The sequence below is a fragment of the Oncorhynchus mykiss genome, chromosome 6 (assembly GCF_057628025.1).
Source record: "Oncorhynchus mykiss isolate SJ-2025 chromosome 6, ASM5762802v1, whole genome shotgun sequence".
NCBI classification, from domain to species: Eukaryota; Metazoa; Chordata; class Actinopteri; order Salmoniformes; family Salmonidae; genus Oncorhynchus; species Oncorhynchus mykiss.
Window position 1 is genome coordinate 62,495,001 of NC_143027.1, and position 13,415 is coordinate 62,508,415.

Consider the following 13,415-nt stretch of genomic DNA (forward strand, 5'->3'; position numbering starts at 1 on the left):
CTATTATAAACTGGTTACCAGCATAATTAGAACAGTAAAAGTAAATGTTTTGTCATACCTGTGGTATACGGTCTGATATACCACAGCTTTCAGCCAATCAGCATTCAGGGCTTGAACCACCCGGTTTATAATATTATATAACCCCCTGGTCATAGCTTCAGTATGTTTCTGTTACCACTGTGGGGAGAGTTATGATGCCTCAAAGTGGGGCTCTTAGGGTCTATGAGGACTGGTGTTTGTCAGGCAGCAGCCTGCGAGCTACGCACTGCATGGTCTGCCTCTTTGCTTCTGTCCAGAGGAGGCCGGTGAGACTCCATCACTGCATGGTCTGCCTCTCTGCTTCTGTCCAGAGGAGGCCGGTGAGACTCCATCACTGCATGGTCTGCCTCTCTGCTTCTGTCCAGAGGAGGCCGGTGAGACTCCATCACTGCATGGTCTGCCTCTCTGCTTCTGTCCAGAGGAGGCCGGTGAGACTCCATCACTGCATGGTCTGCCTCTCTGCTTCTGTCCAGAGGAGGCCGGTGAGACTCCATCACTGCATGGTCTGCCTCTCTGCTTCTGTCCAGAGGAGGCCGGTGAGACTCCATCACTGCATGGTCTGCCTCTCTGCTTCTGTCCAGAGGAGGCCGGTGAGACTCCATCACTGCATGGTCTGCCTCTCTGCTTCTGTCCAGAGGAGGCCGGTGAGACTCCATCACTGCATGGTCTGCCTCTCTGCTTCTGTCCAGAGGAGGCCGGTGAGACTCCATCACTGCATGGTCTGCCTCTCTGTTTCTGTCCAGAGGAGGCCGGTGAGACTCCATCACTGCATGGTCTGCCTCTCTGCTTCTGTCCAGATGAGGCCGGTGAGACTCCATCACTGCATGGTCTGCCTCTCTGCTTCTGTCCAGAGGAGGCCGGTGAGACTCCATCACTGCATGGTCTGCCTCTCTGTTTCTGTCCAGAGGAGGCCGGTGAGACTCCATCACTGCACTACAACATCTCTCTATTGGCATGTGGCTTTGGCACAAGAGCACGTATCTCTTTTAAAAAACTTTTTTTTTTCTCCTGTGGTATTTTTCCGTCTGCCCATTAAACGGGAGGGAGACATCCATATGAGTGTGATAGTAGCAGAGACGGAATAAACTCCAGTGGGGTAATGAATGGTTTTCTTTAAGAGAGGCACTTAATGATGAAGTGGGGACATCTGCCTTTGGAGAAGAGTGGCGGGCGGTGGGGATGTTTGGTGGTAATGTGCGGTAATGCTGAACGGCTGTAGTGTGGTTTCACCTTTGGATCTCTCCATCTATTGTCTGTCTATTATCAGCTGTTCAATTATTCAGCTGATCTTTACCGCCAGGGCCAATTAAATAGTCAATTCGTGTGATGTCAGAGAAAATGTCCTCTGTTTTTACAAAGAAGAATCCACTGATGGATATCAGAGTTCGTGCAGGCTCAAGTGAGTGACTTTTTGGCCAAGATGAGTCATCTACACAGAGTAATCTTTCTTTAAGTTATATTTATTCATCTTTTATACACTGAGTATACAAAACATTAAGAACACCTGCTCTTTCCATGGCATAGACTGACCAGGTGAATCCAGGTGAAAGCTTTCCTTTATTGATGTCATCTGTTCGATCCACTTCAATCAGTGTAGATGAACGGGGGGAGACAATTGAGACGTGGATTGTGTATGTCTCAATTGAATCGGCGAATAGGCAAAGGATTTAAGAGCCTTTGAACGGGGTATGTGAGTAGGTGCCAAGCCGCACCGCTTGTGTCAAGAACTGCAACGCTGCTGGGTTTTTCACCCACCAACAGTTTCCTGTGTGTATCAAGAATGGTCCACCACCCAAAGGACATCCAGCCAACTTGACACAACCGTGGGAAGCATTGCAGTCAACATAGGCCAGCATCCCTGTGGAACGCTTTCGACACCCTGTAGAGTCCATGTGTTGACAAATTGAGGCTGTTCTGAGGGCAAAATGGGGTTGGGTGCAACTGGAATATTAGGAAGGTGTTCCTAATGTTTGGTATACTCAGTGTATATCTAGTTTAGAATGTCTTCTAATTGCATTTAGTTTGAGATGTTTCATTAAATAATATTGTTTCCAGCCCAATTAATTTTCTCTTTCACTAGGCTAGAGAAATGTTGTTACTTTGTCTGTCTGGCATCAATACCAATAGGCAGTCTCATCGATGTGCTCTTCTTCTACTCTCTGATGCCCAATACAGTTCTGCTCACTCATTATCCTGGCTGGCACAGACACCAGCTCCATATTGCATTTTCTGGCCTTAAAACTGAGAGGCGGCGTTTTTGTGAATTGAATATCTGGCAATTGACCCACTGTGGAGTCTGATCATCACACCCAGGAGATCGGCGTAAGTGCATGTGCTTAAGGGGGGTTCACGTGCGGCTGAAGGGGAAAAGAGAGGTGAGAGAGGCCTTTCAATTCTAGGCCACCTATTCCAGAATTTCACACCATGGGATATGATCAGGTTATTCCAGGTTATGTTCACATGTTAGCCTAGGCTTCTAGAAACGGTTTGGCCCATTCAGTTTGTGTGCAATACATAATCCACCATGCCTCTGTAACACATGATAATATAGTATAAATATATAAAATAAAATAATATATCACAGACCATGAGATTTAGGTTATTTACTGCCCCTTCCACTGATTTATGACAACAGGGCAGGGCCTGGTCCGAATACTTTGAACATGCATCGTTCCTTCCTTCAATCACGTATCACTCAAGGAAGGCACCCACAAGATATCAAAAGAAAACCAAGGCTGACGCCTACGATCCAAACGCATTACTACTTTCAGTCGGTACTTTGGTGTGGGAGTTGTGGTGAGGTACAGGTACCACCACCACAGGAAGAAGACACAAGAGATGCTAGAGTACAAAGCCCTAAAAACCACAACCCGACCCAACAACTGTATATTTACGCCTCCGTGTTCCATCACACAAGGAGCTTCGCGCGCTCTCATATGCACCAGCAGAAACACCACATCGTGTGCCGTTAGTTTAATTAATGTAGGCCTACTATATCTGGGAGAACGAATTTATCTACAGACCACCTGTATCCAGAGAAAGGCAGACGCCTTATGGCCCAACATTTGCTATAAACAAACATTGCTAGGAAATGTGCTAAAATACATAGCCTGTATTTATATCGACGTCTACACGTTTTAACTTCTCTGTTGTTTGCGATGAAATATGCCTACTAGTTATTGATACTAGTCTACCACTAATATTATAGACATATGAAAAGTTGTATTATCAAGTGTCTGATATGGCTTATTGAAGCTACAATGCGTTCAAGTTGGCTGATACGTTGTTGCCTCTTCATCACAAATTCTACTTCAGCACAATTGTTTTAGCCTATAATTAAAAAAAAATGTTTTTCCAAATAAGAGAACCATCATCCAACAGGCCACATCGACTGCAGTGTCAAAATAAAACCATTCAAATGGAAACATTTGGATTCAACGCCATCAATGGGAAAGCACTGAAACTATACTGAACACTAATGTTTACAGTTTAATAACATGAATGAAAGTTCCTGTAAAAATAGCTGACAATGCGGAAAACCTGAACAACGAAAGTAGGAGTCAACAGCTTTATTTTTAAAAAAAAGTCAAGAAAAACGGTATAATAACACATTATTTCTAATCGATAAGGGAATTGCATTATTGCCCTTGAAAATCGAACTTTTTTACATGTTATTTAACATAATATAGGAATAGTATTGGTTATAATTAAAGATCTGCATAATAATTTATGCAGCTATGTTAACATCAGGGACATGTAAAATCACGTCTTTACTATGCTATGCTACCTAGCTAAATAGTGATTATCACCCAACCTCACCATCTAGCCGAGGCTATAGTTCAGAAAATAAGTGTAAAAATCACAGAGTACAAAATAGGCTACAAAATAATATGCAATATGTGCTTCGTGCTTCATGCCAGAAGCAACCGTGTCCAAACGTATCTCTCGCATCAAACAAGCACACAATTAGAATGTATAATTTGCAACAAACATGAAGCCTAATAGTGTGACTTACTTTGTGAAGGTCGGGTTCAGGCTGAGGTAATTGCAGCGAAGATAATCCAGACCAAATAATGACGATTATAACGCCCCGATCCTCATTATTTGGAAGAAAGGATAAAGCCTTCGGAGATATTGAACACAATTCATAAAGGTGTTATTCCTTCTCTTTGATAATGAAAGATATTGAGAGAGAGAAAAAAAAATGACCAATTCGACACTTTTACAGTCAAACAAAAAAAAAATATGTGTTTCCTTTGGATTCAAAGCGGTGTTGTTGACTTTTCGGTTCAATAAATGAGGTAATTCACTTCTTAGATATAAATTGAAAACTATATCGCAAAGCTAGACAGAGCTTTGTGATCCTTTAGTTACATAGAAGTCTTTGGTTTACTGTCCGTTTTCGATGGTAAAAACCAACAGTTTATCTGGATTTTGAGGGGGGGGGGAATCACAACTTCTCTTCGTTATCTAAATGTAAGCTGCTTCAGATCTCATTTTCTGTTAGCAAGGATAGGCTAATACAGTAAAGAAACCACAGTGATAGTTGATTCAGCTATGTATTAACATTTGTGCTCACCGTCGGCAAACTGATACAAAATATACATATTTTGTGTAATCTTAAAATTGTCAGAGAAAATAGACTACTTCACAAATCCTTGTCCGATGCGCGCCGTAGGCTACATCCAATGTAAAAATATGAAATTCATTTGGGCATGGATCCTCTTGTTCCAAATGCTACTCCTCGGTAGACGACTTTGAAACCGTTGTTTGGCACACAGTCGTCCAAATGACTTTACAATATCAAGTCTTTATATATCCGTAAAATGAGTCTCCCGTTGTTTGATCATGTCAAAGCCGAAAGAATCACTCGATTTTGCTCAGCAGACACCACGCTTCTCAGACCGTCATTGCCAACCGATCCAACTGTTCAGGCATCGAGGACCGCTCATTCCACTGAAACAAATGGCTTGAGATGCTGTTGTCAACTCCAGTCAGTAAAAATCTTTCATCATATTTCGAGCGCCTAAATGGTTGTCTTTGTTGTCGCTCATTTCGTGTTTTGGTTCATTAGGTAGTTTTCGATTATTTTGAGCTCGCGGGTCTAGTGTGCAGTCTTGTGATTCTCTCTATCCCTCTGTAGCCTTCTGTCTGCGTTTAAATCACCATCTGGAGCAGGATGCGTACGGAGCTCCTAACCTCTCTCTCTCGCTCTCTCTCTCCCTCTCTTTCTCTCTCTTCAGACCTACGAGTTGACAGCCACCTTTCTGCTCGTTTCTGCAATAGCATTGACAATTGACAGCACGCGTCTTATCTCCATATTGTCTTTTTTTCCCCCGCATGTTGAAACTCATGGAACTATGACCTCATGCACACACACATACACATATAGGCTATTGATTTATACGCGAAACAAGTGGAGACGTTTACATCATGTTCTTTTGTAAATTCTAGAAATACAATGTATGAGGTTTTTACTTCAGCCCGATTGGATTTATTAACTCTTCACTGTCATAGGCCTATTTTATGTGCAAAGAAACAACGAATAGTTGTAGCCTAGTGTTAAGTTAGCCTAATTCCATACTTTAGTTTAGGAGATATAGCCGATATCAAATGGTCAGAGGGGTTTGATAAAGTGTAAATACGGGCGCCTACAGTAGGCGATAATACCAGGTATGCATTCTATATTGTCTTGACATTTTCCCCATAGAGAATCATTTACCCCATGTCTACCCAAGGGGGCCGCTGTTTCCTCACATCATCACACGCCAGCTCCAAAACCACCTCACTCGTCGCCTAGGCAATCTCCCCATGCAATGCCATCAACATCATCTCATAATTTCTACCAATGGCCTCACAATTAACTGCTCGTTCAGACGCTTGACAATCAGTGGACATTTTCCTCTAACTTCTCAATAGACAATGGTAGAAAAATAAATACAAGATTTCTGCTTTAGCCTAGGGAGGCCTGATCTTGTTCCCCCGACACTTTCGCCCATGGTCAAGGCAGCATTTATTAATTTTCACCAAAGAATGCAAGTGATAGACAACTAAATAGATAAAAAAAAATAATAAAAAAATAACAGTGTGCAGTAGCTATCACAAAAGGTGCGTTTGGCTGAAAGGTGTCTGTAAAAATAATATAGTCAGAGGTTGGATCTGCAGGCAAACGGTCATTCCATCCGACATCCTCATAGTGTGTGTGTATTTGAGTTCATGCTGTATTTTTTGTGACGGCATAGGCGGTAGGCCTATCTGCATACATATGATGGCTTTGCGTTTACCTACCGTGTGGGCCTATTTGCATTAGCACAGTGGCCTATCCCAATTGTAGCTCCCAGACGCCGGAAATGGGAAAAATTCTCAAAGTAAATGGTGCTCATTTATTGATGCGTTGAACCCCCGCGCGCCATAGTTGAACAACTTTGTGCTAAAACGATGACGTCATATCTGCCAGGATCATCTGGTTTCACTAGCTGAGAATTCTACACCTGTGTGCCCTTTACGCTTTGTTGCAGACACGGAGGAAGAGGGGTAGCCTACTGAAGACAAAACAAACACTCTCCTCCTCACCTCTACTATGTCTACAGAACTAACAAAGTCAGTCAAGAGTACACAGAGACAGCTGCTATTCAGTGTGTCCTGTCTCACCAGCCTGTCAGGTGTCCGGAGTGTGAGGTGTCCTCTCAGATACAGGTAAGGGGAACTGCCTAAAGGGGATGAGTTGTTCCTGTGTATTACTGACCATTTCAGATGTCAAACAGGTTATACAGTTGGAGGTAATCCATCACAATGATAATCTTTATGATAATTGATATGATTAGTGAATGGCCACAGACCCATAAGCAAACCAGTAGGAACAGGGATCTCTATCCGCCATCATAACCAAGCATAAGGGACTGGAGTGAGTGAGTGTGTTGTGGCCTAAAATGATTGCTCTCAGTTGGGGGGAGAACTGATAAGGTATATTGTACAGTACTTTCCATCCATTTTTTCTTCTCTTTATGACAGCTGCTATGATTCTCTATCTACCATATCAAAGTCTGATCCATCCAGTGAGCAGCCTTAAGATGAATCCGAGATCCTACAGCTCTGTCTGCCTCACTCAGATTTGGAAACATATTCAGGCCAGGTCTCTACTAAAAGATCTAGGATTTCTCGAGAAAGAGCGAGAGAGCTAGTTGTGTGTTGTATATACACCAATCCATGCATTTCTGAAGAGAACCAATTTCTCAATATTTACCTTGGCTGTTTTAATAATTCAGACACCAACACTATAACTGCTGCATTGGGCTTAGAATGGTGGGAGAATTAAACACACACACCCAGACACGCGTACACACCCTCACACATTCCCCAATGCAAGTAACCCATCAGAGTCCTATCAGGGGTTCCATGTGGCATCCTGGGATTTGGGTTGTCAAGGAGATGGATGGTGGATCGCCCCAGGACTTGATGGAGTGTTTATAGCCCCTCTCTCTCTCTCCTGCTGGGGAGTTATAGCCTTGCCTGTGCTGGCCCTGCAGGTCCATCTGAGGGCCACACACACTGTGTGTGTGTGTGTGTGTGTGTGTGTGTGTGTGTGTGTGTGTGTGTGTGTGTGTGTGTGTGTGCGTGCGTGTGTACAACTGAACGTAAAGGTATGTTTTAGATTGAATATCTTTATGTTTACCTAGGTCTTTTTGTTTAATTAGAAAAAATAGTACCGGATGTTGGAGAGGTGATGGGTGAGTAGGGGGGACCGTGAGTGACAGTGTGTGGGGCATGGGGTGAAACCAAAAAGGATTCCTGTCACCATGATAGCATTATGATTGACGGCATGCTATTCTCCTCTGGGAATACGGGCAGACGGCTTGTCAGCTCCCCAAATGACAGCCCCTCATTCTTTTCTTAATTTTGTCTTTTGTTGGGTGATGTGTTGGATGGGATGACCCTCCATGTGGCGCGTCTGATAACACCCCCACAACAGAAACACAAGGTGGGAACTATATTTATCGCTCGCAATGAACTGAACTCCCTCGTTTCCTGACACTCGTCTTCAGACCCTGACTTACCTTTGATGGCATTAATGAACACAAATGACCTGGCTTTGTCTCCTCTCTCTTTCTCTCTTTCTTTCTTCCCTGTCCATCTTTTGTTCTCTCCACCTCGTTGCGTTGCCTGTATCTGATGGTGGTGGAGGACTGGTCTGAGATGCGCAGGGGTAGATTGAGGGGCTGATCATTGTGTAGGTATGGTAATGAAGGTCTCTGTGACAGACCGGGGACACACGGGACAGCGGAGGCTCTACAGGGAGAGAACTCACAGAGGTCTGGACTGGAGCATTTCATCCACTCACACATTGTAAATCCTTTCCCCTCGCTCCAGTCACAGGCTGGCTGGCGTGTTGAAAAGAGATAAGGGCCGCTGTGCCTCTCGTCTGAAAGGAACGCAGCTCCATTGTGCTCTGCTGCTTGGATCCACATTCAGTGGACGCTGCTATTGAGTTGCCATTAAAGGCAGCAATGTAAAAGTAAATTATTTTGGGGAGAAGCGGTTAAAACAAAATAGTCTCTTTCCCTCTAAATGAAAAAACGTAACACGCTCAGGATTATACTGTGTGTTTGTTAGCACACTTTCTGATGCAATCCATTGCACTGGTGTGGCAATGGGAATGTCAAATCAAATCAAATTCCATTTGATTGGTCACGTGCACATATTTATCAGATGTAATTGCAGGTGCAGCGAAAGCTTTTCGCAGTACAAATGTTCACATTGAAGGTTGATATTTTGAGATGGTATGACCGTGGAAGCTGCGTGTCATGCGACGGCTTTTATATCAGCGTCGTGAGCGTCTTAAAGTCATCTTAAGAGTCATCAGACGATGCCTGAGAATAGACAACACAGGACGAGAGAGCTCCCCTGCTGTAATGTAGCATGGCGCAATGGATCATTGCTCCATCTAGTCAAGCACACGTTTGATGCTGGTTTTACAAATTGCATCCATAGACCCTCTGACATTCTATTTGCAATCGTGCAGTAAAGTGGCCGTTCAAGCCATCGAAGCATGATGGGAATTTGAACTCAAAATAACGCTCTCTTCTTTTTAAACAGTAATTCTCCTATATGATGTTTAATTCATAGCAGGGCCTGAGGACACACCCACACACACACACACACACACACACACACACACACACACACACACACACACACACACACACACACACACACACACACTGTACTATGCTTATCTCAGTGTGTGTGAAAAGAGGAGACCCTGAGGTCAGTGGTGGCTGGTGACCAGCCCTGCTAAAGGACCAGGAAATAGCACCTCGTTAAAGTGAAGTGTTTACTAAAGAGCAGGATGCAGGAACAGGAGAGAAAGTCAAGTGGGCAGCAGTGGAAAGTTCTCAATTTACCTTGTTTTCTGTTTGCACCTGAATACATCCGCATGTATTCAGGCAAGCAATTGTGTCCACATTGGCATGCAAGAGAGAGAGAGAGAGAGAGAGAGAGAGAGGGAGAATGTGTGTGTGCAGACAGTTGGTAGTGCTGGGACTGAAGATAGGGAGAGGAGAGGGGCATGGTGCACTGTATCAAGTAGTGAACATCTGCTCTTCACAGAAACCGCAAAGCTGGTGCAGAGGAAATAGAGGAAATAGAGAGGATAACTGCTCTCTCTACCACCCCCCCTTCTCTCCCCTCCTCTCTCTCTCTCTCTCTCTCTCTCTCTCTCTCTCTCTCTCTCTCACATTCTCTCTTTCCCTCTATTTCTCTCTTTTCACAATGATATTCGTCACAGACCCATCCCCCATCATCCTTGTTTTATACCCATCTATGTGAAGAGATTAAGATAACCAATATGTAATACAATCCACTTGTGTAATGGAGGATGATAAGGTTGTTGATGGAGACAGAGAGGTAGGGTAGAATATATGTCAACCTTGGAGCCAGATGTCCTCAACACACGAGTAGCCATTGGAGCGTGTGCACTGTAAATACATAAATGTCTCTCATGCACATAAAGCATACAGTATGACTTTCTCTAGCCATGGAGGATCAGGAAGAGCTGAGCGTTCATGAAACCTATGATAGGCATAATCCAAAGCTTCGTTGTGATTTCATTCCACCTTTTCCCTCAAAGTCTCTGTCTAGATTCAGTCTACCCCTCCATCCTCCCTCTCTCGCTCCCTCTACCCCCCCCCCCCCCCCCCTCTCTCTTTCCCTGCCCTCCCCTCTCTCAGGGCCGGCTGCGAGGGTGTGCTGGTGTTTTGGCGGGTGGCAGTTCCTCATTGTGGTGTGCTGTGTGCTGTGTGCTGTATGCGCGGTGATAAGACACAGGGAGAGGAGCCAGCGTGCCGACATATCCCTGCCACTGCGGTTATCATCCGCTGCAGCTGTGCCTGAGCCCTGCGACATCTGCTCCCCCACAGGAAGCCTGCGCCGTGTCTCATAACGCCTCACACACACACAGACACACACACATAGAAAATATCACAAGACCATTACCATTATGATGCCTGAACGGTACCCCCCCCCCCCCCCCCACCCAAACAGGTAAACTACCTGATCAGACAAAGAGTGTTGTTTATAGGGACATGGGTTCCTCCCTGGAACATGAGGCAAGCCTGACGGATGGGGCCAGCATTTACCTCAGTTCTGCTGGGTTTTTATCAGAGAATTACAGGGGATGCTTATGACTAAGCCTAATTATAGTGTGCTTATCACTGAAATGTTCACAAAGCTCATTACTGCCAAGAAATGGGAGCTGCCGCAGGTAATTCACTATGTTGGGTATTAGTCCTCCTCTAAGACGGTACCCCTTTTAAATATTTAGAGTCTATAAAGTACAGCTTTAATGTCTGATGCTTTTAATGCATTCCTCTGCTACTGGCCTCACTGATTTGTGAAGTTTTTACCTAAAGGCACTACTCCAGTTTTTACACTACTTTAATCAATTACCAGATTTTCATTTACATTGTTGACAGCGTGTGCTTGAAAACAGTCAAGCGATCCTCTCCTCTCAGTGTTGAAAGAGTGGATTTGAGAAAGGAAGAAAGTATGAGATGAAGATTACAAGGACTCTCCCATTTCCTTTGTGTTACACCATATTTCTCCTTTAGCCAGTGATGCTAGTTGAGTGTGCTGGTCTGACGGCTAGAAGCTAGCAGAGAGGAGAGGGATGGGGAAGTGAGGGGAGGGGACCCCACTAACCTAACTAACAGCCCTGATGGGGTCAGTAAGTGTCTCTCGGGGTCCTGACCTGGGCTTGACAATGAATGAGGCTCACTCAGCATCTCCAACCCTCCACCTTCCACCCTCCCCCTAGCCCCTCAGAAACACAATAAAGGGAAGTGTGCCCCTCCAGCTGCCAGGGGAAGCCCAGAGGGAAGTCCCCATCCTCAGGTCCTCACCAGCCTGAACCCCTTTCCCTCCCAGTCCACTTGGACATATGTGCCCCGGACTTCTAATGTCTTTACAGTGTAGGGTTTTGACAGCTAACTATGCTTTCAGTAATGAAAACAAGTTGGAGTCTGCTTTGACCTTGAAAATCAAGTGACAGTTGGTAAAGCGTTTCACCATAGCTACAGGAGCTACAGTAGGAAGCTAATTTCCATGTCTTGTCTGGAGCATGTGGTGCTATCTCAACACAATCTGATTACACATCAATCACTCCAACGTAATGAGGAGAAATGACAGCAGGAGTTTCTCCACAATCACTCGTCACTGTAGCGAGCTGCCAACAGAGGCACAGCCTGTAGTACTTCTCATAACACAGAAAAGGATCACCACCTACCTTGGTTGGCTGTGCGGTGGCTCCTGGTTGCCAGGTTGGGGTTGCCAGATTCCAGCCTGTGAGGGTTCCGTCTGCACAGCGTCCCCCTGTGACTGGTCAGCATCACCGTGGGAACCCTGGGAGGAGCGGCAGACCTCCTCTGCCGTTCCAGGTGGACCTCGGCAGCCATGCTCTGCACCCCCCCCCCAGCAGTAATCCACAACGTTGTCCTGTCCTCTGTGCGTTTTAGAACTCTTGACTGGTCAGGGGACACACTAAACCGCACAAGTTGATAGGTCTATCTTTCTTTCTCTCTGTGGTCAGTGTGTAGACCGTTGGGTTTATGATTAGAACATGAGCCCAGCACAGCCAGATCACATGGCTGCCAGACAGAGAAAAAAAAACTGAACTTCCTTTTAACTTTATGCAGCTAACACAGTCTTCAAATGACTCTTCCTTTACTTCATACTTTTGTCCCGTCCACGACACGTCACTTCAGATGGATCGCGGCGCCATCAGACTTGTGTAATTATCTGTGTCCGATGCTCTTTCTCTCCACCCAGTAGTCTCTCTCTCTCCTTCTCTTTCTCCGACTCCCTCAACAGGAGTGTGTGAGGTAACAGTGTGTGTGTGTGTGTGAGTGGCAGGGGGAGGTCAGCTAGCCTCGTGGCTCCTCGTTTCCTCGTTGTTCCGGCTGTGGGGCAGTGCACTGGCCTGAACCCTCCTCTAGTCCACACAGGGAAAGCAGAGCAGTGGCGCCCGTGTGAGCCGCGACACGGTGTGTGTATATGTAACACGGTGTGTGTATATGTCTGTGTGTGAGTCCTGTCCCCACCGTGTGAAAGGGGTGGTTCCCCAGGGGAAGGTAAACAGTGCTGCTGGGTTGTGATAGCGGTAGACACCAGGCCTCGGCCTCCGTTGGGGCTTCCTCTGGCAGGAACCAGCTGTGTCTGTGGCCGGGCCAGGCCGGGCAGCGCTGTTTTCCCTTTCCCTCCGGACACAGACAGGGCTCCTCCTGTTCCTAACACTTCCTCCCTACACCCTTCACTCCACCTCTCCTTCCCTCCGCCCAGCCAGCCCTACCCCCAACTCTGCACCCTATGGATAGCTCTGCCCCTCAATGATACTGGCCTTAGGGGGGGTTGTTCACCCCCTGTCTTCACTCACTGTGGTTCAGTCAGTCCAAATGCCAAGTGCCTCCCTGCCCTGGCCTCTCTGCTCTGTTGTCCCAGTGGCGTGTGTGTATGTGTGTGTGTGTGTGTGTGTGTGTGTGTGTGTGCGCGCGCATGTGCCGGGTGAGGTAAAATCAGTAACAGGGGTTCCTCTCTGAAACGACAGTGGGGGTACAGCTGGGACCCCTCTGACCCGCAGAGCACGCAGTGTGGTGTAGCTGGGACAGAAGTGAGAGGGGATGTGAGCACACAGATGTGCCGTCCATCTGTCTGTCAGAGTGAAACCAGCACACAGATGGTGGACAGCAGAGTGGATGTGAGAGTAACGGGTGTGTGGGGTAGAGGGCGATGTTCACTCATGTGACACATTTGGGACTTTGGAAACTATGAAATGATAGTTTGACAGTCAGTTGGTTTCATTTCCTTTTTGTATTCTAGGTGCTTTC

The 13,415-nt window shown here is 45.9% G+C and overlaps 1 protein-coding gene across 16 annotated transcripts in view; it reads right to left on the reverse strand.

Moving 5' to 3' along the window:
* The window catches only part of LOC110526302 (transcriptional corepressor CBFA2T3), a 62,148-nt gene extending 48,965 nt beyond the window's left edge, over nucleotides 1-13,183 (reverse strand). For 8 of the 16 annotated variants that reach the window (XM_090238461.1, XM_090238457.1, XM_090238459.1 and 5 more), the window contains exon 1: nucleotides 11,815-13,183. In XM_090238461.1, coding sequence (XP_090094587.1) covers nucleotides 11,815-11,987 — 173 coding nt within the window. In that variant the 5' untranslated portion in view covers nucleotides 11,988-13,183. Of the gene's footprint in view, nucleotides 1-4,054; nucleotides 5,435-11,814 lie in introns of those variants that run through there. The other 8 variants (XM_090238468.1, XM_090238464.1, XM_090238466.1 and 5 more) reach the window with 2 other exon arrangements.
* Nucleotides 13,184-13,415: the final 232 nt, after the last annotated feature.